We start from the raw sequence: 27,322 nt of genomic DNA, 5'->3' as shown, positions 1-27,322 counted from the left end.
GCCGACCGTGGGTGCAAAGGACACACTTTACATTCTGCACGTCTTGGGTGGGCTGAATGTGCTGGACCTGTGTAACCTTTTCTGTCAGGTCAATCCTGCTCAGGCAACTTCACGCTCCTTGGAATATCTGGGAATGCAGGAAAAGTCAGTTATGTAGATCTTCCTGGATAAACATGATTGGCATGGCCAAGGCCATCTGTGCCTACATCACGTGATGCCTACAAGGACGGTCACTCTGAGACTCAACGTGTTCTTCAGTGGCCTGTGGAGATAAAGCAAGAGGGGATGACTGCTCATAGGGTCCAGACAATGTCAGTCTGTTTTTACTTTGACATATTTATTTTGTTTGGTTGGTTTGGGTTTTTTTTCATTTGTTTCTTTTTGTGTTTTTTTTGGGTTTTTTGTTTTTTTTTAAACTGATGGTGTTTGTCCTGAAATATAAGTTTTAGAAGTGGGAAAAATGCTTTGTGTGACTTTCAGCCTAAAGTCCAATATTTAGAATATGAGTTTGTAGCATTTTTTTTTTCTAAAAGACCTGTTTCCTTAACATTCATCATTTAAAAAATACAAGAAAAAAAAATTATAGTCACTCTGATTGCTTAATAAATGTTGCAAATCAACCATAAAACAAAGCTGTGAGGGCTAACAAAATAGGTACTTTTTATAATTTGTAGAGCTCAATGCATCTGTAATACAGGAAAAACTCGGGAAAAGCAGAGGAATGTTTAACACAGCTTGGCTGAAACCTTAATCTGGCCAAAGGCTGTGTTTTCAAAACAATTTATTCTGAGGTCTTCACACAAAGTGAGCACTGGTGCAAACAAAACAGGTACAGAGCTCTGGTGAACACTCATGGAAAGACAAGAACAGGAGTAACATTTAGCTCATACACAGAGTTTTCCATGTTCAAACTGTGTCCTTGTTGTGCACCTACAGAAAGGGTTGAATCGTGTCTGGCAGGTCTTCAGGCACAGTCCATAAAATGAGGATGTTTTTGTGCTCAAAGCCCAGAACTGGGATACAGGATTCCCAAAGTTGCCACAAACACACAAGTGAACTTTAGGCAAATCAATTAGCTTTAATGTGCCTCAACTTCCCAATCAAATAGAAACAGGCCAGTGACGATAATTGTCTGAGAAATGTATTTGGGCATATTTGCATAATGTTCCTGATATCTGGAGAGGCTTCCAAGTCATGATTCTCTGAGCAGTTCATAAAAGGCAATAAAAAACCCTGAAATACTTCTATTTATTCTAAAGGAATGATGCTTGTTGTGTTTATAATGTGCTTCCAGTCCAAGGGAAGCAATAGCACAGAATCACAGTAATCTCTATGAGATGATCTGGACCTTCACATCCCTCTTAGTTTTGTCTCACATAGATCTTTGAAATGAAGTTGGATTGAAATACCCCATAATCTTGAATTGATGCCCAGCATAAATCGCAGTGTGAATTTAGTCCATGATGAAAAGTTATATTTACTGAACTCTTTTTATTGTTAAAAAGTTTACTTTGACAAAGATGACAGTAAACAGAAAATAAACAGCATGATAACCACACATCTATCCACAAGATTATAAGTTTTGGTCAAAGTGTTTCTGATTACTGAGAAGTTGTGAGAATTATAAAACTTTGTAACCCACAAAAAGTTATGTTAGAGTGGAAATTGGTGTGTGTGAGAGAGGGCAAAGTAGAGGAAAAGTAGGTATGGTTAGAGGAAATTGTGAAAAATAGTTTAGTTTTCAAAGAGCTGTTGAAAAGCAACTCCACAGACTTAACACCACTGTCTTCTTCAAAAAGATAGAAATGTACATCATTAGTTGCTTTTTTCTTCCTTTTAAAAATTATTCACTGAACTCTTTCCCCAGAGGACTGGCCAAGAGTCTCCAGGGGAAACTATTTATTTTGTCTCTAGTTCCTAGTGGTGTTTCTTCCTCCCACAGTGAATATTTTGAATATTTTTTGTGCAAACAATGTAGGTTTGATTTTACAAATTGAGCAAGGAAGATGCTAATTCCTTCCCATGTCATTACCTTAAACCCAAATTTAACCTGTTTAGCTTTCCCTGATTTTACACTCTCAAAATAAGTAATTAGATAAAAATACTACAGTAGAATGTACCATATGAAGCTTTGTCTCTGCTGCTGCACATGCCTTAAATAAAAATTCTGAAGGCTCAGATGTCTTGTGAAGCTCTGAATAGATCTTTTCATGAAAGGCAGTGGGTACAGTTATAAATTCCTCGCAAAACTGTTCCTTCAGGTTGAGATGCTTCATTACCTTCCCAGTTACCTGCAGAATAAATGTGGTTAAACATGTGGGGCCACAGAGCTGCTCTAATTAACGTAGAGTAATATTGATTATTTGCAGTTAGTCAAAATAATCCTGCTGCTGGTGGCACTTGTAATTCTGTGTGTGCCAGGCTGTGATTTATTCTGATCATACTGTCTATAACACTTTATATTCTGGGCATACAATGACTTCTATAAACTATTAAGGTGCACGTTTGATGATGGTGACATAAACCAGCTGCTGTTCAGGCCAGAGGAGATGGAGGTTTTCCTTTTACCTGACAAGCTTGTGTTTAAATTTCCATGCAGATGGAAGGAGGGATGGGTTCTGTTCCTTGATTATATAAAGAGCAGAGCATAAGTTTATTTGTGCTAAGCCACCAGTCAGCTCCAGGCTATTTATTTATGTGGGATGCACCAGCAAAAGCTTGAGGGAAAAGATTTTAATCCTCCAGACAGCTCCATATATCATGGGCAAAGCTGAATCCTCTTTAATCAGAGCCCCTAAAACTAGCTGGTGATTTAATATTATCTATTTGCTTCCTAGCTGGAAAAAAGGAAAGCAGATTCTGCAGCAATGTAGGCAAGACTCAAATCATCTAAAACTGTGGGATTAAAGATTATGGCAGTTTTATTAAATATCCTGGAGGACTGACAGTTAACAACAGCAGATAGGGAACTGTAGCTGCCCATGCCTAATAAATTCATGGAAGATTAAGAGGGGGAACAATTAAATATAAACATTATGTGATCGGTCATGTTTATACTATCCAATCATAAAATAGTGACAATTGACATAACCTGATCTGTGTACACAAAAATGCAGCTCCTGCATCAAGTTATGCTTTATTTGAAAAATAATAAAAAAAAAATTATTCCTCCTTTATAAAGCTTGAACTCAGCATATCTAAGTGGAATTGGTGTGGACACTTGGCATGAAATACATTTTTACAATCTCAGAAACATGGAAGGGGCAATAAAATGTGTTCTGATTTGTGTAATTTGCCTGACAATCTTGTTTTCAGGTTGGCCATGATCCTGGTACCCAAACTTATTCAGAAAATGATAACACTGCACATGTAAGAGCAAAATGCTCCTATGACTTTCTGTGTCCTGAGGTTACAGAAACATAAATGAACTCACGTTACAGTTGAATTTAAAGCAGCTAAAACCATGAATGCAGCTACCACCAGCGTTCAGGACCTGCTGGATTTTGGAGCACTGTGTTCAGGCCTCTTTCTGTCTCCATGAGAAACCAAGAGAGTGCCAAAGCTCTTGTTCCTGTGGTAAAGCTGTGAGTGACTCAGCAGATAATCTCTCGCAGCTCAATTTACACAGACGAAACTGCAGCTCCATTTCCCTCCCTCCTCATTTTGTCTTTCTGTCTATTTTTTTTAATTATTAATAGTTTTGCTTTAGTTTTGCTTTTTTTCCCTTTTCTTTTAACTTTTTTTCCTCTTCTTTCCTCCCCCCCTCCCTCCCTTCCTGCCTTCCTCACTCCCTCCTTTTCTCTTCCAATTTTATTCACCCTATAGTTTCTATAGTCAGGAAATAAGCAGGTTTGTTGTGATAATTCATACAAAACATCAGTGGAAATCTGAAAACTATGGCTGTGGCAAAATCTCTAGTTGTGAGACAGTAAGCCATTTGGGAATGGAGAAGTAAACCCCACAGTAGTTAAATTTCTTTAAATCCATTTTCTCTGGAAAGACATTGCTGTTCCCTAATATTCCTCAGAGATAAAGGTGCCAAAATGATAGCAATTTTGTGTTAACTGTTTTCCTCTTCAGTCTTTTCTACCTTGAGTTTAATTCTGGGAAAAAAAAAACAGAAACAAAAACACACACAACAGACAGAAGGAAAAGGGAAAAACAGTGGCTTTAGAAGTGAAGGAAACTTCAGGCTTGCAAGCTCATGATAGAGGTACATCTCTAGGAGCTTTGAGGAACCTGGAATAACAGATCAAATATGTCAGCAGCCTCCTTTGACTTGGACAACCACTTCCTATAGCTTTTGTGCTTTTTTTTTTCTTTCCTTGTGTCAGGAAAAAATGGGAAGATCTCAGATCTTGATCCTCATGAATAACATTGCACCGTGATGGTGCTCTAGTTATCCAAACCCAGACCAAGGAGAGACAAAGACCATGTAGTGAATATTAAGTATTTGGTTCTTCAGCAGGTTTGTCTGAAGGGTGGAGGTGATAACCCAAGGGAGGGATAATTTGCTTGTAATTAAGAATGTTCATTACCCTTGGGCTGCAGGGCAGTGCTGTGGCTTTCCTCCTGGACGTGAGCTGCAGGTTGTTTCCCAGACAGGCAGAGGGGCAGTGGGCAATGTGCTCACTGTGCTCAAGGTGTGATTTTTGTGGAATGAACATCAGTGTTATCCTCTGTAAGGAGTGCTGGCAGGGCCTGTGAGCTTGGCTACGTCCCAGGAGGGGGAAGCTGTGCTGCTTGGAGGAGCATGGTCGTGTTTTGTCCATCTGCAGCACCTCCTGTGAGCAACACCCCAGGTGTCTCAGGTGGGTTGGGTACATGGAGTGACACTTAGAAAAGTGAAATCCTTTCCTCCCTCTTTCCCTACGTGCTTGTCCTTCCTCCTCTAATCTCTGGGCTGTGTAGCAAAAGCATTCACAGGACTGTGACTTCGGGGCACAGTTTTTCCAGCACATTTTCCGTGCCCAGAGCAGCAGATTGTTTTGCTTTGAGGGTGATGCTGTTGCTGTAAAACTGAGCTATAGGTTACCCTGCTTGGGCTCTCTGGGGAGGTCTCTCCCCTTTTCTGCACAGGTCACACTAGAAACTTGCTGAGCAGAAGCTGTTCTATCCGGTGGAGGTGACAAGTGCTGCTGATAAGAGTTTATTTGTTCTATATTATCATTTGGCACACGATTAGATCAGCCATCTGTTCTCTTAATTTCGATCAACCCAATTTAGGCTGCAATAACATAATGCCTTTAGATGTGTTTCCAACAAAGTAAAAATCAAATATGATTTTTTAAAACCATCCTGAGGATAACGTTACCCCCTATTTAAAGACTACCAGCATGCTGGGGGAAAAGGGCCTGATTAAAGAATAATTAACATCAAGGTTTTAAAATATTCTCGTTTTCATACACGAATATTATGCACTAATTCGACGGGAAAGTGTTCACATTTTCTTATGAATTATACATGAGAACAATTTCACATAGGAAACCTAAACAGAATTATTTTAACTTATTAGTCAGACCTGTAAAATTTTATTTTAATCTCTGATATTATACAGTCTAATGGAAAGCATTAAAAACCTTACATAAGAGCAATTTCATAATTGTTAAGTGACCTCTTCTACTGAGAGGAACGATTTGCTAATGCAGCTCAACTGTAATGAAGTCATAGGTTGTTTAGGGCACTAGTCAACAGATAGTTAAAGGAGGGGTGTGTGTCAAAAATGCCATGGGATTTGGGGCCCTTAGCTGGGGTTGGTTAAACCTCAACATGATCCAGTTTCCTCCACCTCTTCCCTGTTTGTTTTGTTCAGGACAATAAGACCCATCTCTTCAGGATCTTACTATGTATCTTCAGGTCAAGTGGTTTGCTAATATCTCAGATGAAGACATGAATTTTAAGTTGCAATTAGTGAGTGAGATTTTGTTGAAGAAAGTTGTTTATAAAACATGCAAACTGTTAAAAGATTGTCGAATGATGTTGCGGGCTGGTGAGCTGTGTAGGGAGATGGGATCGTGGATTGGAACATGGATTTTCCATACAACTGATATGAATATGATACAGAATGGAGGAAATCTATTCTCTGAGTCCATGACTCTGGAAAGGAGACCACAATTCAATGAATAACTGAAGCAAGTTAGCTCTGATAAGAGGACCTTATTTCCTGAATGGGTAAGTTGAAGAAAAATTTGTACAGAGGAGAGTGGTGACATTTTTACATTCACTACAACCAGAACCATTTACTGAACTTATGGGCATGATTCAAACTTGAAAACTAACTTCAAAAAGTTGTTAAGGTGGTGAGCAAAAAAAAAACTACAGGAATATTTCAAGATATGAATAATTCACAGGAAATGATTTAGGAAGTTCAATCTGTATAACTAATTAAGGAGAAGGATGGTATAAGAGGTAATTTCCTCATGTTCTGTAAGTACTTAAATGGGCAGAAGATTACTGACTGCAGAGAAAATCTTTAGTGAAGGCACAGTAAGATCCAATAACTGGGGCAAAGGCAGATGGACCCAAACAATGCACTAACTTTCAAAAGTGAGAATAATTAACCATTGGAATAATTTACCCGGGGGTATCACAGGCTCTCTGCTTACAAGAAATCTTTAATCATGACTAATGTCTTTTTAAAAAACCTATAGAGTAACTTCCAGATATGGACTTGGTGCAGAAGTTAATGGGGGGAGCACGAAAGGGGAGAATAAATGACTCTAATGGCCTTTCTAGTCCGTGGATCTTTATAATTTGTTTCTGGTCTCACAGTGAGGCAGTTATGTGCTGGTGACAGATGGGATGCTGAAGAAAGAGTTATGGGTTCCATTCCCTGTTTTTTTCACTAACTTGTGTACATCTATCCATGGATGTCAGTGAGCTTCTCTGTAAGACATTTAAATGTTCACAGAATCACAGAATGGTTTGGGTTGGAAGGGACTTTAAAGACCATCTACTTACAACCCCCTGCCAGAGCAGGGACACCTTCCACTAGACCAGGTTGCTCAATGCCAAATCCAACTTGGCCTTGGGTTTAAATACTATTTTAAACTAAGTTTAATGCTATTTTAAGTAGTAATATATTTCTATGCTTGCCTGCACCACCAAGGCAAAAGGTACTGAGGGTTCATGGCAGCCTTTGAACTCTTTGAATGAGACACATATTCCAGGTATTGGACCAGGTTTTCAAAGACCCCAAGCACTGAAAGCCAAAACAAGATTTCAATGTCTCTGAAAATCAGATGCTGAAATTATTATAATCAAGTTTTCAAGGCATTAATACAAACAGTACCAAGAAGGAATAATAAATGGGAATTATGAGCTATATTTTGACAGTGTTCTTTTTAATTGCTGTGAAGGAGGCTTCTCTGTCTTCCTGTCTTGAAGCCTGCTAACAGCCAAACAAACAAAAAGCTTCAGTTTATCTGAAAGGATGTTTCATTAAAAAAAAAAAAAATAAAAATCTTTATTTGGCATGTTAAGTAGATGAGCCAAAAAAAAATTGGGCTTTGTTACAGCAAAGCGCGAGCGATTAAATTAAGAAGAAAAAGCACTCCCTTGGATCAACAGGGCAACGAGAGGCTGTCGATCCCCATCCTGCTGCATTTCCAAACACTTTTTGAAGTACAGAAGGCAGAACACTCAGCACTTGGGCTTTGTCACAGCTGACAGCCTGTCTGCTTTAATGAAAATGCTCCCCGTTTAGGAGCTGACAGAAATTACAGGCACTTCCCCTTTTATTTCCCTGTCATCTTTTCTGTCTCAGCAGAAGGAGGGGTTGGTTATTAAAGCATTACATAAGTATGCAAAATATATTAAGGAGAAGAGAGGAAAAGGCAAAGCTTTAGCCCTGCAATTATACACAATGTCTGATGGGGAGAAATGTGGGATAACATCTGATATGTGACAATAACTATTTACTTTCAGTTAGCTTTAAAGAGGGTGAGGCAAAAAATCTCTAGATAATGCTTTAAGTGAAGGTTTTATTATACTATTGCCTGAGTAATTTCCAGGAGGAAGATGATCTAAGCAGCGTTAGATAGCTCAAGTATGTTCATAACTTCTCTAGAAAATACAGCAAGATAACACAGAACAATTTCTTGGCTCTGCACAGCTTTCAAAAACCTCTTTTATTACGTGGCAGGCTTTTAATAAGTGTGCCCACTCTCACAGACCCAGATGTAGCACTGCATCTGAGGAAACCCACTTCCAGGGCTGAGAGGGAAGGCTTCACTTGCAAATATAAATATAAAAATCGGTACAATGGGATCTGGAAATAGCCCACAAATCTACATATATTCATCAGCCACTGATGAATATGACAGTAGCCACTCCACATCCTCATCCACATCCACAATCCACAGCCCAGCTGTGACTCCAGAGCAAATATTAGCAGCAATAACATGTACAAGGTAAAAATACTGACAAAAGTGAGCTTTCAACAGTTTTAAGGGGAGCTCTGAATTCGATCCTCTAACTTAATTTATGACAGTTATTTCATTCTTATCCTGAGAAGAGAGACAGATTTAATTATTAATGGTGGCCTGTATAGACCACCTCTCAAAACTGTGCAGAGGATCTGAAAATAGAGAGAGCTTTAGAAAACCTTAGAGAAAGGAATTTATTTTTAAGCTTTGGCCTCATCTGTCTGATCTCAAACTTGTGTGTACTAGAAGTCTCCAACAGTGAGACTCTTTGCAGAAATGGAATTATGTACATTTAGCAAAGGTGAAAATGGACCCCAGAAAAAGAAACTCCTGGAAGCCTTTGTACAGGGAGCACATTTCTGCCTCTCAGCTGTTTGGGCTCCACTCACTTGACACAAATGCACAGCATGTGTAGATTTACTGGAGGGACCAAAACAGTCACAACCACCCCATTAGCACCTTTTTATGTGTTCCCGGTCCTGTGATGTGAGAGCAGCCTCTCTGCCGGCACCCACCCCGGCACAGTTTGGTGAGGAGGTTACAGCCCAGCTGGAAAAATCTGATTTAAGTGCGGATTGGGCTGCAGAGGACACGTCTGCATGGCACACACAGCAGCCTGGCAGCCCTGCCAGCAGAGTGGCATTGCTGTGGGCAAGCTCACGTCTGTGCTGTCTGAAATGCAGGGCTGGTTAATGCTCACACAGCTGGAAACAACAGCGAGAAGAGATTGCCTTTGCTGCATCCCCCAAGTAAAGCCCTTAAATGTGATTCCCATCTCCTGAAGCTGTCATTTTATGCTGCCCACGGAGCAGAAGGGAGACAACTGTGCTTCAATTACCTGTGGTTCTTATAACATATTCCTTGGCAAAGGTAGGTTTGCTTTATGAATATTTCAGGAGTGCAGAAGCTGCTTGTGACACCAAAGTCAAACAGCTCGTGGTTTTCACACCAAAACCCTAAATATCCTTCTAACTTAAAGACAAACCTTGTTAAGGGGTACAGATGTTCAGTATCACCACATGATGAGAAGAGAGGGTGGCACAAGTGTTTATGAGCAATGTAAACAAGGTTCTGAGTAACTGAGTATATTTGTGAAAGGAAAAGAAAGAAACACTTAGAATAGGTTACTACATTATATCTAGGAGTTACATTATATTGTATTGGTTTAACTTATCACTAACTGTCTGTGTCATTTCACCCAAACATGGCAGCTAACTATTAAAATAATAGATGTAAGATAGCTTTGGTTTTTTTTATTTAAGCTTTTCAGTGCCGTGTTTCAGACATCTGGCTGTGGAACTGAGATAGGACTTATTCAGGTGCTTTTCCTACTACACTCTACAGTGCATTTTTCACAAGCCTTCTGTTTGCAGGCAATTAAATTTTCACAGGCATGTGAATTCAATGTGGCTTCTGTATAAGAAGAAACCTCCCTAGTCTGTAAATCTGTAAATCCACCTAGGCTGGAATATTGAGGTGAGGAGATTTCTCTTGCCATCCTGTTCTCCCTTCTCCTTCATGTTTCCTTGCCCAGCTCTTCTCCTTTATCACTGGGCAAGTACCTCAACACCTTCTATTCCTCCATTATGGTGATTTATTTTCACAGAGTCACTGGGTCATTTGGGTTGGAAAAGACCTCCAAGATCATGGATCCACCCTGTGCCCCACCCCCACCTTGTCCCCCAGCCCAGAGCACTGAGTGCCACGGCCAGGCCTTCCTGGGACACCTCCAGGGATGGGCACTCCAAACCTCCCTGGGCAGCCCCTGCCAAGGCCTGACCACCCTTTCCAGCAAGAAATTCCTCCTGATGTCCACCCTGAACCTCCCCTGGCACATTTTTAGGCCTTTTTTTCTTGTCCTGTCACTTGTTACCTGGGTGAAGAGCCAGGTAACCCCCCTGGCTCCCCCCTCCTGTCAGGGAGTTGCAGAGAGGAATAAGGTCCCCCCTGAGCCTCCTTTTTCTCCAGACTAAACAACCTCACCAGTTATTTAACCCTGGTGTGGTTATTTAATAATTCAATATGCATGCAAGGATGGGAGGGGTGGGCTGATGTTGCTTTATTCAATATTTTCTGCTCTAGGGGTCAGTCCTGTCTTGTGACATTAAAAGGTTGTTAATTTTATTCCCCATTTCTTTTACATTATGGTTTAAAGGAGATTGCCCTCTGTAATGATACCATTTCCTTTCTGTCTTCTCTCTGTTGGATTGCTTTCCCACTGATGCATTTGGGAGCAAGCATCCTGACTACATTTAATTATTAAAAAGTCATTGCTCAAATAGAGCTCTGAAGAAAAGGAGTTATTTCTTACTGCATATTACTGAGTATTAGTTCATAATGGGTTTCATCTTTGTGTACTCTCTCCCCTAATTGTGGAGCCAGGTGTATTTTATAATAGGTACAGGTATTTATATTGTGAGACCTACCAGCTACTAGAGAAAAAATAGAAGATGTAAAGAAAAGGAAATATATTAATCTTTTCTCCAATGTAAGAGTTTTAGAAAAGCACATACAGCTTAGACTACAATATTTTTAAAGTGGAAAGATTAAACAGGTGAGGCTCAGGTTTGCAATGCATTCCAGAGACATTGCTTCCATTTACTGCATTATGGGAAGAGCTTCAGAGCAAACATTTCAGTCTTGTTCAGTTTTAGGGGGCAGTCGCTTTGCTGGGCTTAATTTTCTTCCTGAAACAAACTTTTCTGCGTCAAACTAAAAAAAAAAAAATAAAATAAGCTTTGGATTTTAAATGACACATCCTGTGCTGATTATTTAAGCCCTCCTTTTAGATGCTGTCTGTCTGCCTGCTTCTCTGATCACAGACTACAATATTATCACATTATTATGTATTAACTCATCGTCTGCCGGTGGCTCAGCCATGGAGTTCCTGAGGTGCAGAGGGAGCTCAGCTCGTCCTGCTGAGCCCTGGAATACATGATCCCACAGAAACATGGGCAGGGTGGGGTGGGAATGCTTGCAGGGATCACACATGTGCACAACCTCACTGTCTTTCTAAGACCTACAGCTCTGCTGCTGAATTGCCATCACGTCATTCTACAATATTGAATTAAATTGAAATCAATCCATTGGTTCTTTACACTGTACTTTACTTCAGATGCCTCTTACATTATTCTTCAATTGTGACATAGACCATGGCACATTTCTTTCTTTCACTCCTCACCTTTTCCTTACAGATTCCTACCTTTCTGCACATGAAGTGCAAATTAATACCTTTATATGCATTTGCAATGAGTACTTATTAAGCTTATAATTGGCAGCTTCAAGACTGGTCAAAAAAAATCTTTGTGACCCTCCAGCCCGTGTCATCCACCCTCCAGTGCAGCAGATATTTTAACCACTGCCCATTTTCATGTCTTCCAGGACCTAGATTTCTCATCACATCCACGGGAGCCTTGTATATTTTAGACGTACAGAATGAAGACGGGCTGTACAACTACCGATGTATCACAAGGCACAGATACACTGGAGAAACACGACAAAGCAACAGTGCAAGACTTTTTGTATCAGGTGATTCTTTTTCTGTATCATGCTAAATGAAGTGTTGTGTGTGTCTGTGTCTGGTGTGCTCAGCTGGCAGGGCGAGTTCCTGTCCCTTCATGCACTAAAACCCACTTTCTCTGTCAAACAGAAGTGGTGAGCTGTGAGCTGCTGCTGCAGCTGGAAAAATAAAATGCCCCACTTTAAAATCCTTTCTTTCTGTTTTTCACCTCCTGTTAGATGTATCCAGAGAGCCTGTAGGGTGCACTGGACAGTGTGGTGATTTTTAGCAGGTTTAGAGTAATTTATGAAAAGACTGTGGATGGGATTCATCCCATCAAAAGTAGGCTTGTTCAGGGAAAGTATCTAATCACCTTGATTTCCCTGTTAAGAAGAATCAAGGAAAAGGAAGACTTTCAGGGGTAGTGACCTGATCTACTTCAGCTGCCCACTTTGGGGAGAGATGAGTTGCCTCACAGTCCCTGTTTCCCTCTGTTAACCATAGCAGGAGGTCAGGACCTTCATTTGGCTCAGCTGTAGATACTTCCACTGTGGGAGTCTCAGGTTAGGAGAGGTGCATTTCAGCCTTCTTTTTCACCCATCACACTCCTACCCTGGGGAAAACAGTGTGTTCCCCTGCTTCCAGGAGGGATCTCCAGCCAGAAGGAGTGTGTGGCCCGTGCCAGTCCACCCAGGTTGCTGCAGGCAGGCAGGAGGGTGGGCTGGTGGCTGCCCATGCTCAGGGCTGAGAGTCCCAAGGCAATGGCTTTGTGCACCAGGTGGGAAAATGAGAAGGTACTTGGGGTATTTTAACTTTTCCTTGAAATTGTAAATCATCTCCTGATTGTTTTGTGTGATGGACTGTTTGGTTCCCCACACACCCACCAAACATTTTGGGGTGTCAGTACAGCACTGCTCCAGTCTCAGCTTCTCTCCATTTTGTCTAATTGAGAGAAGGTGCCAGAGATGACCCCAGGTCTGAGTCTGGAAGTTGCTCTCAAACACCTCTGTGTAGGATTGGCACTTCTCCATCCCCCCCTTCCTCTCCCACATTTCCCTGTGTTTGCACGTGAGCAAATCCAGAGTTGTTTTCCCACATCCACAGAGCTCACTAAGGCTGTATCCCAGACTCTTCTCTCTCCCTGTATCCTTGCCTTACAGAAAAACATGCCCACCATCCCTCTGAAAGCCCCACAGAGCTTTTTCTCCTTTTCACTGTTACTGAGTTTCCCTGAAGATCCATCAGGGTGCAGTGACCTTCCCAACCTGACAGTCACTGGGGTCATTCTCCTTTTGACCCTCTTTTGGTCTTTTTGTCAGAATAAAACTCTAGTGATTAGTCTCAACTTTCCACCCCTCTGTTGGGAGCCCTAAAGGAGGCAGAGGTGAATACAAGGTTTTGCATTAGTAGCATACTTCCTGCCCTCCTCCAAAATAGTCATTGCTGAAGCATTTTGGAGTCCTCTGAACACACAGGTCCAGTACTTAAATATACTAATGATAAAAAAGTGGTGTGATTGATCAGGTTAGAATCACTTACCAATCAGATCCAGGAGTTTCTTCCCTTCCTGCTTTTCCCAGCCAGATGAAGAAGTAGTTTTCCTGCACAATAATTTGCCTGCTTTGGTCTTATGAGGGTAGGGAGGGTTCTATCCTTCTGGCTGGCTCCATAATATGGTCTGCTTCCGAATGATATCATGCTAAGGATGAGCCAGTGGTAACATAAATAAAATCAGGCTTGTTGTATCTTGGTTACCACAGAAAAAATTCCAGTTATTTCACTGAACAAAGGGGGGAAATGAAAGCTCTGTCTTGTTTGCAATTCAGGACAAACACCCTAAAAGATGTGCTCTGTGTGGAGTTGCCTTTTCTATTCTCCTCCACAGACCAAATCAAAATAGCAAATTTGACCTGTGTGCAATAGCTGGCTTTTTTAATTAAATGAGATTAATTATTCTCAATCAGAGCTAGAATGGGCTCTCATTTCCAGCCCTGTTAATCTACTGAACAAGAGCAGCAATTATGGGCAGATTTTGCCTCAATATTTCTTGAACAGGTTTTCATTTTTCTTTACCGGAATTTATATTTCCTTTAGGAACTGAGATCACAGAATCCATGAACATTGTTGTGAAAGGTGTACTTGCATGCCTGCCTTTTACATTCATATGTGTTCTTCACTTTTTGGGGGATAAAACAGTTTGTGGTGGATATTGATCATAGTCTCTTGGACACGTGTTTAATAAAAGTTAAGCTCATCGATTTAAAGAGTGAGAAAGGTAATGTAGAGATAATAGCAAATACACATGGGAATAATTAGTGTGGCTATGACCAAAGCAAATCTAATGTAAGAACATCTAGAAATCACACGGACTTTCTAAGTAGAATTAAAAACAAGGCTATTAACATGCAACAGAATATTCTTCTAATACCCATTATAGTGTGCTTTTCCAATAACAATTTTGTCCTGCCATGAATCCCAGCTCCCAGATTCTTTACTGCTTTTTAACCTTCACACTCTGAAAAATCATTATGATTTTCGGAAGCATAATGAGTTTCTTCCTCTGTCCTTTAAAGAAGATCCAAAGTAGAATATTTTAGAAGAGTATTTTGCCTTAGTTTTTCACCACTGTCCTTGCTAGAAGTCCTTTGCAGTTACTGTTAAAGCATAGTAAAATAGTAATTCAAAAGTCAATACCACGTATCATAACTACGTTGTCTTATTTTGCTTTTTGCCTCATTGCAGGTGATTGTAAATGAATCCTGGGATTTTTTTGTGGCTTTTTTCTTAACTGGAATATATCACGTGTAGGAGCTCTAAATAAGTTTGTTCCAGGGACAACCCAAAGAGATGTTTTTACTGCCCATCTAAATACAGAAGTACAGGGTGCAAGAAAGCAGGTCCCTGGAATCATATTTTGTGTATCCCTGAATATATCTTAAATACCTCCTCTGTAAGAAGAGGGTCAAGACTTCTGAAGTATGTAGGCAAATCCAAATTTAGTTGTTCTGCAGGTGGGACTCCAGGCTGAGCTTCTGCTGCCAAGGCTCAGTTTGAGAAGGGACAAAGTGACATAAAGTGAACCTGAGATAGAGGGTTCTGTATGAGTGGGAATGCACAGACAATGCCTTTAAAAGCCAGTCCCACTCTTTTATTATTTAATTATTACTTTCAACGGAAGAAATTGATTTCACCTTCCTAAGAGCCAGAGCTGTAATTTCTTTCCTGCTCATGGTTTTACTCAGTTAATTCCTCAGGCTGCACGGAGGAATCTCTGCCCTGGAGGCAGAGCTGCCTGATGACCCAGGAGGCGAGGAAGGAGCTGGGTAATCAATTAATCAAATTGACTTTGGCCTTCCCAGTAGCGTCCTGGCAGATTGTGCTGCCACCAAGCCAGACACAAACAGCATGGCAAGCTCAAAAATATAACACATCCTGTTGCCAAATGTGGGCCCTGAGGCCACTGATGTGTGCAAAATAATTTGTTTAACTACTGGCTGACGCATTTCTAATGAGACAGACAGGACATTGATGTCAACTGGATGTGCTTCTGCCTTCAGTGGCACATAGAGAGCAGAGGAACCTCTGCTGTCACCTTTCACTGAACTTGGCATTTAGGGGTTTTTATCCAGATATTCACAAAATAAATTTATTTATTCTATTATCTTAACATCATGATTTTGGTTTCTGGATTGATAGTGTAACTCCCATAGTGCATTGAGCTATTTGCTCTCACCTCCCAGGTGTGGCTGCAGTTCATGGGGATATATCATGGAGGTATATCATGGTGAGATATTCATGGAGATATATCTAGGCTACTTTTAAACTAACTAGCTCAGGTGCTGATTATGCTATTGCTGGAGTATCTTGAATTAAGCATGAACTGCTCCTTTAATCTCTCCAGCTCCTAAGAGGAACCTGCTGCAGCTGCCCTGTGAGCAGTACCTGAGTTTGTTAAGGACCACTTGAAAATGTCAAAATGGTTGCAGTCACACTTACAGTTAGGCAACTGTGATGTAGATACACCCAAAAAGAGATCAGTGTGTCAGATAGGAGCTGATCATCAAGTGAAGTTTCTCTGTGAGTCAGAAATCTTAGCAAAGTGGGTGTGTGTGATGAGAAAACGCTTTGATGAATATTTGTTGATTTATTGTTCAGTATTTATGTTGCAATAGCTCCAGGAGGGGCTTCCAGCCCGTTGCACAAAACTATAAATCATGACAATTTCAGCCTCCAAAAGTTTTCAAACTTAAAAAACAAACAAAACAAAATCCCAAACAGAGTAGTATTTCTGGTGGGGTACGTGCACCTCTGGTGAAGGCAATCCTGCCAGACATCTGTGAGATACATAAATATATCCCAGGTGCTTCACAAGTGTGTTTGTCTGAGAGCTGCTTTTGTCAGCAAGTTAAGCACAGAAAGTTGCAGGATTAAGCTGTTCTTGTCACCTTAAGTTCTTGTTCCAGAGAAGAAGAAAATACTTGTCTGTCAGACTGCAGACAGAAATTCCTGTGCCTTTGCCCATTTCTCTCCTGACAAGGGAATAAATTGCTCCTTAAATTCAAAGCCTTCAGACCGCCGAGAAGAAGGGACAATGTGCTGGCTTCAGCCTAGAATAGAAGTAGCAATAATTGTTAAAGCAACACATTTCTGGCTCTGATATGGAACAGAAAGGATGACCGGCGAAATGTTTGCCACCTGGAAAATATCCAGTGAGAGGATTTCCAAGTAGTCCTGAGTTGCTTTAGCAGCATGTGCTGCTGGATCCCAGCCACCACTACTGAGCTGTTACAGACTGATGGCTGGGTCAGAGGGGCAAACTGTAGTACCCAAAACACTGAGCTGGTGAGTCAAAAACTGCAGGGGAAAAAAAATCTCAGAATATGCTGAGTTGGAAGGGACCCACACGGATCATCGAGTCCAGCTCCTGGCCCTGTACACCACGAGTCACAGCGTGTGCCTGAGAGTGTCATCCAAGTGCTTCTTGAGCTCTCTCAGGCTTGGGGCTGTGAGCCTGTTCCAGCACTCAACCACCCTCTGGTATGCATTTCTTAGCGGATTAATTTTAACGATCCCGTTGAAAAAAAAAACCTGCTGCTTTCCCTTCCAGATCCAGCGAATTCAGCTCCATCTATTCTAGATGGGTTTGACCACCGCAAAGCCATGGCAGGACAGCGAGTGGAGCTGCCCTGCAAAGCATCAGGGCACCCCGCACCAAAGTACCGCTGGCTGAAGGACAACGTGCCCTGGGAGCCCGACAGCAGGTTCAGGCAGACGGTGACGGGTCTGCTCATCGAGAACACGCGGCCCTCGGACTCCGGGAGCTACGTCTGCGAGGTGTGGAACAACTACGGCACCGCCGAGATGGTCGGGAGGCTCTACGTCAAACGTGAGTGGGGCTGGGGGGTGGGGGGGAGTGGAAAAAGCTTAGGCAACATTTATTAATTATTAAATAATTAATTAAATAAATTAATTTAATTAATCGATTAAATTTAATAATTACATTTATTTATTTATTTATTTATTATTAATTTGTCAACTGCTGTTGAGTCATGAGGTGCAGAAAGGGCTCCCTCGCTTTCTAAACTCCTTCAGGCAGGAACCTGGGCACGGCTGAATCCAGCCTTAGCCTTGGATTGTGCCAGCAGTTTAAATTTTAAGGAATTACAGAGGTGTGACTGAACCGCTTTCGTCCCGCGGGTTTCGGTGATTGGCAGAATGAGAATGTTCATCTGAAATTATTTATTGTTCCAAAAGATCAGACAAATTTATTACTACAAACGATCAAATAAAATTATTTATTGCTACAAATGTTTTATTTTTACAAATGATCACTTAATCAGAATTCTTTACTACACAGTATTCAAGCTAAAAATACTAGTAGTATAGTATGAGATAGGATAGTGTGTTGTTTTGAAGCAGTTGTTGAAGAAATTATATTAAAGCAAGCAAAAAAAAATGATCATTAAGGAGAGATTTGATGTGACTCACCCATACCAATACTCCTTCTCTCAGCCTTGAGGAGTAACCTTGGAGGGTGTCCCCACCCAAGGGAGAAATCTCCACACACACACCTCAAGAAGGGTTGTGTTAGAAGAACCTGACTGTATGAAAGGGGACTGGGCTTTTATAGTATAAAATGACTGACTGCTGGTCAAAAATTTCCAGGCCAGCTACCAGCTTATCTGTCACATCCAGCTTCAAAAAGCAGGATGTGTGTTGGGAGTTTGGTAAACCAGGCTGGTTTTAGCACAGTTCAACTCCAGAAACTTTACCATGATGCCACCAGTAACTCCTCACAGACAGCTCTCACTGTTTGCATCCTTTGATTGGATTTTAGGTTGTCAGGGTAGGCCTTCCTGCCTCAGTAAGTCCTGGGCTGAGCCAAGACCTCAGGCCACTTTTTACTTGGGTGTTTTCACCAGGAAAAGTGCTGCCTTATCTTGCTGTACCTTCTGCTTTGTTAATTTATCTTAGGAATGATTAAACTTCTCAAAGTTGTGGAACAAGAGAAAGTCATCTCTGCAGAGATGAGTTAGTTGGCCAATTGAGCGATCAGAAGTGCAAATAGATGCAATTTCTGGTGTAGCTCTGTAATTTATCACATGGAAGATGTGTAATTTAGAAGCTTGAATTGGATGCTTAAAAAGAAATTGCAAATGTTCTCATAAATAAAGCTGCCAAACTCTCCCTGCCATGACTCATGTTGTTCAGCAATATTGAGTACTCGTACCTCCACTCAGCTGAGTATTCAGGTGTGAATATCCTGAATGTTTCACAAATTCTGCAAAGATAATTATCACTTCAGGAACACCTCACTGGAAAAATGCTGTTCTTCTGTTGTTAAAACAAAAATTATTTCCTGGAATAGAAATAATGCTTTGTGAACTAGTGTTTCCATCTCTGCAGCATGACTAGCAAACTGAAATGGGGCAAGTCTGTGAGAAGTTCAGGCCATAAAAATACCTTCATAAATACTTGCACATAATGTTTTTGGGCAAAATAAAATCGAGGTTAAAGATCAGCAATTTATAAATTATTATGGAGGAGCTTTGCTTCCCAAGGTATTCATAAATTGAGTTGAATTCAGTCTGCCTGGGGTGATACAAAGTCAAAACTTATAGTAAATACTTTGTGTATTAAGCTGACAGAAAGTACCAGTTGGGAAAAAGAGTTTTACCCTCCTCTGCAAAGGAGGAAGTGGTTCACTGGCATCACCGTGACTCTGGGATGTTGGTGATACCCTCGAGTGTGACTGTCTTGTTTAATGGGTTGTTGACACTTCTGAGCCTTTGTGGTCTTTTTATAGGAAATATGGAGATATTCAGTGGTGAAAGTAATCCCTTACCTTTATAAGGAAGTCAAACCAATATATACAAAGCATGAGAAGAAATATGTGTTCTGTAATAACTGTTAGGTGGCAGGATAAAGATTGTTTTCCTTGCATTTATGTTTATGACTTCTCTTCAACACTTCATCCTCTTTTTTATGATACAAAGCTTGCATTATGTATGTCCTACTGTTTCTTAAGGCTGACTTGAAAATGTTGTAGTCCTCCCACATCAAAACAGAAAACCTTGTGAGCCCACACACTAAAACACTTCCATATCCATGTCTGATGGATATCCGTGGGTATACCTACGTCAACATCTTCCACCCTTGAAAGCTGATTTCCTTATCATTGGCATAGACTGCACTGCTTCACATCAGGGAGTAGCTTTGGAACACATAAACTGGGCTTCTTTTGCAGAAAACTAAAACAGAAGATGAACTTCAGGAATGCACTTAATGTACCAGTTCAAAGGTGCACACTGAACTCATGAGAAATAACATCCTAACCTCCCAAAACATGTGTAGTGCCGTGTCTAGGCCCTCAGCACCAACAGTGTTACCTGTAGATCTGCTCCTGCTGTTCATTTGGGCACGGGATTATATCATTTGTTGAGTAGGTTATCCCTATTGATCTATTTTTTTTTTTTATCATGGCTGTTAGTGGCAAAAATGCTTCTTGGAGTGAACACAGCCATCTGTTGTTTGTTTGTGTGTTTTTTTTTTTAGAAGGGTGTGGCCGTGCTTTTTATCGTTCTCCTTAACTGATAGTTAATTTGTTACTTGCACAAAAATGCACATTTGTAACTTGATATATTCTATTTCCCCTTATTTTGATTTAAACCTCCAGAGCCACTAAAAGCCACCATCAGCCCCCGGAAAGTCAAAAGCAGCGTCGGCAGCCAAGTGTCCTTGTCCTGCAGCGTGACGGGGACTGAGGACCAGGAGCTGTCCTGGTACCGGAACGGGGAGATCATCAACCCCGGGAACAACGTCCGGATCACCGGGGTCAACCGGGAGAACCTCATCATGGACGGCATGGCCAAGAGTGACGGGGGAGCCTACCAGTGCTTCGTGCGCAAGGACAAGATGTCTGCCCAGGACTATGTCCAGGTGGTTCTGGAAGGTCAGTCTCCACCACTGCTTTCCCACCAGCAATCCTGGTGTCCGTGATAATGTATAAATTGTCTTTGGTGCCGTCGTTGTGTTGCCGGTGTATTTTGGTGCTGAAAAAAAATCTCCAGAGCAGTTAATTAGGGGTGAGATAAGAAAGAGTTTATTTGCCAAGGCATTAGATGGTATACCACGCGCACCCGCCGTGCCTGAGAGGTTACATTTTAGAATATCATCTGTCCAATCCCAGATGTGTCCACCCTGTGGCCTTTCCTCTGGTCCACCCCGGGTCCACCCCCTGAGAAATGGGTCTGGGGTGTATTTTGGGACCTCCTCTTCATCATCTTCAGCTTCATCAGAGCACAAAGGGTACATAGTTACCTAATTCTTGACTCCGTTTTGTTATTCAGGCCCTGATATGCTGTTCTTTAAACAGTCTTGGCCTTGCCTTGACAAAAGACAAAACATTACCACTGAATTCAGGGGTAGGTTTGATATGGGGAGCATAGAATGGGGTAAGAGGGTTAGGGAATGTGTAAACAAGGGAAAGGAACAAGGGACAAGGGGGGGGAGGAAGGTTGCTGCTTTTTAAAACCTACCTATAAAACTTACAAGTCTTACAAATATTAAAAAAATAAAAAACCATTGGGGCTTAAGACATCAGTTGTAAAGTGAACCCTAAAATCGGAGAGTACTCCCAGACTCTCGATGGGGTTTGTCGTGCCCCACTCTGGGCAAAAACTGATAGAATGGAAACACTGGTTTGAAAACAAAGATCCATCTGTGAGGGAAGATACAGGTACCCCCAAAGGAAGGGGAAGGGTTGTAGGAAAATTTATTTCCAAAGTCAAGAGCACTGGACTTGAAGAACATTAACCTCAACAGCACTTTAAACACGGGGCATGGGGGAAGATGCCCCCTGTTCTTCTCTGGGCTTTAATAATTCCTGCCAGCCGCCTCTGTGGGGGCCTTCAAACATCTCTGCAAGGACTGACCTTTTTCTCATACCAGGGAGAGTTTCTCTGGAATGCAGAAGAGAAAACATCTGAAACCATCTCTGGAAAAGATGCCCCTTCCTGACTGGAAAGTCTTCCTAAGCAAAATAAGCCCAGATCTCCTTGCTGTAAATCTTCCAGAAGAGTCTTCTACCCTTACACCTTCCCAAGCAGGTTTCTATTCAAATCCAAACCTCTCCTGGGCAGAGCTTTTCTGTTTGGCCTTATTGGCTGAAAGCTTGGGGATCATCTTAAATAACTGACACAACGTTCTACAGGATAATCAAGTGGGGAGAGTCATCAATTTGTACAAAGGCTGCTCACTAATGAGGCTGTAGTGCAGGCATGGCATGGACACTATTTTTAGAGTCTTTATAGGAAAAGAAGAGATTACCTGCCTGGACTAAGTTACCTCGGCAACCATCTCCCGTGACTAAGAAAGCCTAAAGAGCATATTGATAATCTATCATGGTGTCGAGAGAGTGCAGGTTATCAGAGAGCAACAGCAGGAAAGATTTCAAAGACACTCAGGTCTCGCTGGGAAAATAATGTCTGCTTTCATCTCAGAAAAAGCCTGTCACTTGAATTAAAAAAAAGGGGGAAAAAAAAAAGAGGAGGAGGGATGGCAGAGGTACATGGTGTGCACACTCACGGGTTTATTGGTCCTGTGTCAGCTTTCTCTCAGGATAAAAAGCTTTTTTTTTTGTTGTTAGTGTTGTTCTGCTTTCTGAGGGGTGACAGTATCTAATGCACAGCAAAGGAAAGGAAGAGAGTCAGGGATGAAAATAAATAAATAAATTAGGGCTCTGTCACACAACCGATGGGACAGAAATGAAAGAGAGAGGGGGGCAGAGGAAAAAATTATGAGATCAAATAAAATCAAATGCTCTTCCAGGGATGCTGAGGCCTTTAGCATTCTGAGAGTGCCAGTGCTTATGTTTTTTACCCTGTGGCAAAGAAGGGAATTTTGCAGCCCTGTTTTTAATTCTAGTTTTTGGGGAGTCTTGCACACATCATGCCAGTTCCCTCAGTTTCCTGTGTGATGTGGCACTGACATTGCAATGGAAGAATCCTCCTAAATTTATAGGTAATACATAGCAGACTGTACATGAAGAGATGAATAAATAATGCATCACAGAGGGCGTGAGACTTGTCAGTCGTGTCCTGACATCCTCTGTCCTGCACCAGATTTGTCCTTAAAGGACAAACAAAATGAGTTTCCAAGTGTCTTCAGCCCCTCTCTGGGTGATGAGGCACCTTTTCCTCCTGTTTTTGCAGTCACTAATGCTGTAGGAACACAAAAATCGGTTAGTTTACGTGCCACTTGGCCCTTTAAAACCCATCTTGAGACTAGATTGCTCCTTGTGTTCTTACTGCTCCCAACTGCACTGAAATTCCATCTTACATACGGCTTGGAAAGGAATATTTTCAAAGGAAGACAAATATACATTGAATGACCCCAGAAAGAAGTTCCTAACTAATAGCAGGATGTCAGCACTCCTAAATGTTTCCCCACTGAACTCTCTGGAGAGGTGGGTATTTAATCCTGCTCCCTGCTTACAAAGTTTCGGTGTCCATCCATTTTCTTGACTCACTTGCCTGGTAGAGGCTGAGTAAATTGGGAGACAGTTCACCGGATCAAGCGTTTGAGTGCTCTCATTCAGGGAAATATTTGTCTGTGGCACAAAATGACCACAGAAAGAAACTGGCAATCTGCTGTTACTGCCAATCCGTGTTCAGAAAAGCTTAATTTAACACTTTGCTAAATGGGGTGTTGTGGGTCAGGACTAAACTGCACTGGCACAGCTCTGTGGAATCAGCCTGTGCAAGTTATGCCTGGCTCTTGGCAACAGCATTCATCCTTAGCTTTCCAAGGAACTAAATCTACCAGGAGAATAAAAACCCCAGATGTATTGAGGTTTTGCTGTGTGTCTTTTGTGAGGAATTGCACATGGCTTTAAAAGTTTTCTGCAGGAACCCGGAGGTTCATATAAGCTGTGATATGTAACTTATGATATATTCACATAACTTATAGTTGCCTGTTCCATCCATTAAAGTGTTTTTCCTACAGCAGAGTCAATACCATGTTTCTTAGGAAATAAAAAAGAAACCTGCCATAAGCAAAGGGTCACTTAAGTCCTCTACCACCAAAAGTTGTTTCTCTCAATAATTAGAGTTGCATCCTGGAACACAATTGTTTGCATCGTTTCTAAGAAAGACCTTGGCTCATGTGATAGACTCCAGGATAGAGGGAACAAGCTTTACACCTCGTAAGCACTGTTTTCCTGCTTTTCTTTCCCTCGGCAGATGGAACTCCCAAAATCATTTCTGCCTTCAGCGAGAAAGTGGTGAGCCCGGGAGAGCCAGTGTCCCTCGTGTGCAACGTGAAGGGGACTCCCCTGCCCACGATCACCTGGACTTTGGATGAAGATCCCATCGTGAAGGACGGCAGCCACCGGATCAGCCAGATCATCACCTCCGAGGGCAACGTGGTCAGTTACCTGAACATCTCCAGCACTCAGGTCCGAGACGGGGGCGTTTATCGCTGCACTGCCAACAACTCTGCCGGAGTCGTCCCGTACCAGGCTCGAATAAACGTAAGAGGTGCTTGTCAAATCAGCTCCTCAAAAAAAAAAACAAAAACAAAACAAACAACACACATAACTCATTGTAGTGGAGAAGAAGATTCTTGCATGTGATGAAATGAGTCTTGGAATGCCAAAACCAACTTATTGTTTTTTCCCCACTCCCTTCTTTCCCCCCCGCTCTCTTTTCCCTTCCTGTCTCTCCAACCCCATCTAGAAAGTGTATGGGATGGTTAAATACTGAAAGAACCCTTTGGCTTGTGTTCTATAGTCTGTTTTTCCTGTACTCATCTCTACTTGTTCATGGTTTCTTTACTTTAGTCCTGCTGTGCATGGGGTATTTTTCTTTTCCTTTCCTCCCTCACTTGTCCAACATTCATTGTAATTATTCATGTATACAGAACTTTAGCTTGAATTTCTGGCTCTACATGGCATAATACCCACCCTCACGGTATTATACCTTATACACATTAAAAAAAAAGCTAACTTTGTGAGTGTTCTCATGTGTAACGGGATTCTGGCTTTGTATCCGTGTTAGTATTTCACATTAATTAAATCACACTCAGCCTTTTAACTTGTAAGGCAGCAAAGATTTTATCAGGCAAGTGCAAACATATTCCCCCCCCCCCATAATTAGTATGGATGCTGCAGGGTGAGGAAAAAAACTAGAGCATATAAAGATTAGGAAAACTGCTTAAGCAGCTCTTGAAAGGAAAAACTGTCAAATGCTAAGAAGTGTCGTGCGAGGCACATCCCTCAATGTCGTCAGCATTTGTACTTCTGGGAAAATCAGCGCGCACGCTTCCTGAAGCGAACGTGCCCTTAAATTGTTTCCAAGAGTTTCTTTTTCCCTTTCCAGGGCCGGCCAGCATCAGGCCGATGAAGAACATCACGGCCATAGCTGGGAGGGACACCTACATCCACTGCAGGGTCATCGGGTACCCCTATTACTCCATCAAGTGGTACAAGAACTCCAACCTGCTCCCGTTCAACCATCGCCAGGTGGCGTTTGAGAACAACGGGACGCTGAAGCTCTCGGATGTGCAGAAGGAGGTGGACGAGGGGGAATACACCTGCAATGTCCTGGTCCAGCCCCAGCTGTCCACCAGCCAGAGCGTGCACGTGACGGTGAAAGGTGAGGTTAACTGGGAAAACCGAGCCGGGATAATTGCTGTGTCACCTGTGGAAAGGCAGAGTCGCGCGCACACACGAGGACTGTCCCGGCACTTAAGAAGGTTAATCCAGCTTTGTGTTTATTTTTAATGGTGACACAGGTGCTCATTGGTCACCGTGTCTTGTTCTCTCTTGACTTTTACCCTCCTTCATTCAACTGCTCTCCAAGTGGGAGCCTTGCAGCAGCAAATTTTCCATGAGCGTTTTTCACTGCAACAATTAAGTCAGGAGATTAATGGTTTGTCCCCTACCTTTCACTGTTTCGCTGTTTTCTCTGCTGGGTAGCAAAGTTCACATTTTCATTAGCCAGTGACTTTCCAGCTCTTAAAAAATGAGATGAGAATTTTAGTGTCTGTATTTTTACCAATAAGCAGAGACAGGAACTAAAAGCATTAACCTTGCTTTCCTCTTATTAAGTGATTATCTGAGTGCTCTCCACGCTTGGAAAGGTAACACTGTAAATAAATGTGACTTGAAATTCTAAGAGGATGCTAAAAATCTATTCAAATAGTCCAAAACGAGGATGTTCAGATGGCCCTGAAAGACTTCAGCAATAGATGGAGAATAGGAATTTTTTTAGCATTGTGTCCTGACTATTCTGATATTGGCAATGCTCAGACCTATTCATAAGGATACAAAAGACAGAAAACCTGATTGCAATAGCACCTACTTTTGAGCAATGGGGCCACTAAATAGTGCAATTCATGTGAACTTGTAGGAAGAATTGAGGTATAATTTCACTGATCCTGAAGTTCTTAAAAACTTTCTGAGCTTTTTTTTGTGGGGGAGAGGGAGTAAGGAAGGTTGATTCCTTTATCCATTCTCAGGTAAGATACAGAGAACAATAAACTAAAATGACTTTGTTATAGATATCTGACCTTTTAAATTCTTTCTGCTCTGGTAGTTTTGCCCTTTGGTATCAGCCTGGAGTGATGCAATTGCTAATTATTTCAAGAGGTTTAGGGGATTAGCTTTAAACCATGAGCAATTTGGACTCTGAAAGGCATGACATCTCACACACCTGAGACCATCAGGGGCACTAGTCACATGCTGTGGTATAAAAACCTTTTCCTTTCATATATGTTGTACCTTGCTTGACGCCACAATAATATCACACATCTGTTGATACAGTTTAGGGGCTGAATGACAAATCAGTAACTGTGTTGCTGCTGCATTAACAGGCCACCGTGGTAAATCTGGTGGGAAATTCTGCCTTTTAAATGACTCCATTCTTCAAATGACTGTCAAAACAAATGTAGCCAGACAAAACAAATCCAGCAGTCTATCCTTACAGCTCAGGCATTTAGATCAAAACAGTACCAGCCACTGAGAACAGTAGCTGGTACCTCAGGTGCAATCCTGTTCTATCTTCCATTAGGTTACAATTTCGAACTTGACAATTCCTCCCCCAGAAAGCAGATTGCCAGCCCTCTCCACTTTGATTGAACTGTAGCTTTTGTCGGTGATTTGAATTCTTTGATGGTGTTCTGCTGTAATTCTGGATATTCAGCTGCCAGGGCCGTTGACTGGTCAGAAATCTTGAACAGTGACTGAATATGCTCTGAATAACTTTAATAAATTTATTGACAAGACACTGTTATTTGAAAAAAAAAAATAAATGTTAATAACCTGACCTCATATGCTAAGCCCAAAATGTCAAAGGTGAGCTTCGTATGTCAGACCTGAACAGTTCTCAAGGTTCTTTTCTTGTATCTGGAGGTCAATATTGTCACAGTGGATTTTTAGATGGCTATGTATTGTTTTCTAGAACTACATAGTCTTTTTATCTGCCATTAAGGGAGAGTCAAAAGTGACCCTGTTGCTTTAAAATATTATTAATGTGTGCGTTGCTTTTTCACTTTATAGATTCCAAAGTTAACATTGTGACTTTCAGGAACTTGTATCTGATACTGAGAAATGCAAAATATGGCCCAGTTTACATACTGGAGGTTAAAAGTACTTTGAAATAGGACATTGTAAGGGGAGTTATTATCAGTGCTCAAATATCCTTATTTATAGTTCAGCTTCTCATACCATCAGAATAATTATTTCTTCTCCAGAGAAACAGAGGGAGAATTCTTGTCCATCTTCAACATCATGAGTCCTTTGGTTTGCTCTCAGTTCTGCTACAAGTTTCCTGGGTGACCTCATCATCTGAAGGGTGATTCAGGATAGGTGACACTTTATGAGCTGTCACTTAGTATT

The 27,322-nt window shown here is 41.5% G+C and overlaps 1 protein-coding gene across 1 annotated transcript in view; it reads left to right on the top strand.

The window, feature by feature from the left end:
- Window positions 1-27,322, top strand: part of DSCAM (DS cell adhesion molecule) — a 440,753-nt gene that overhangs the window by 250,294 nt on the left and 163,137 nt on the right. Inside the window, exons 4-8 of the mRNA XM_029964757.1 lie at window positions 11,808-11,954; window positions 17,033-17,311; window positions 20,102-20,377; window positions 23,667-23,963; window positions 24,804-25,079. Of these exons, the coding sequence (XP_029820617.1) occupies window positions 11,808-11,954; window positions 17,033-17,311; window positions 20,102-20,377; window positions 23,667-23,963; window positions 24,804-25,079 (1,275 nt within the window). The remainder of the gene's footprint in view (window positions 1-11,807; window positions 11,955-17,032; window positions 17,312-20,101; window positions 20,378-23,666; window positions 23,964-24,803; window positions 25,080-27,322) is intronic.

The sequence above is a fragment of the Manacus vitellinus genome, unplaced genomic scaffold (assembly GCF_001715985.3).
Source record: "Manacus vitellinus isolate BGI_N305 unplaced genomic scaffold, ASM171598v3 scaffold_7_pilon, whole genome shotgun sequence".
Lineage (NCBI taxonomy): Eukaryota > Metazoa > Chordata > Aves > Passeriformes > Pipridae > Manacus > Manacus vitellinus.
Note: the sequence above shows the minus strand (reverse complement) of the source record. Positions and strands in the feature narration are given on the sequence as shown.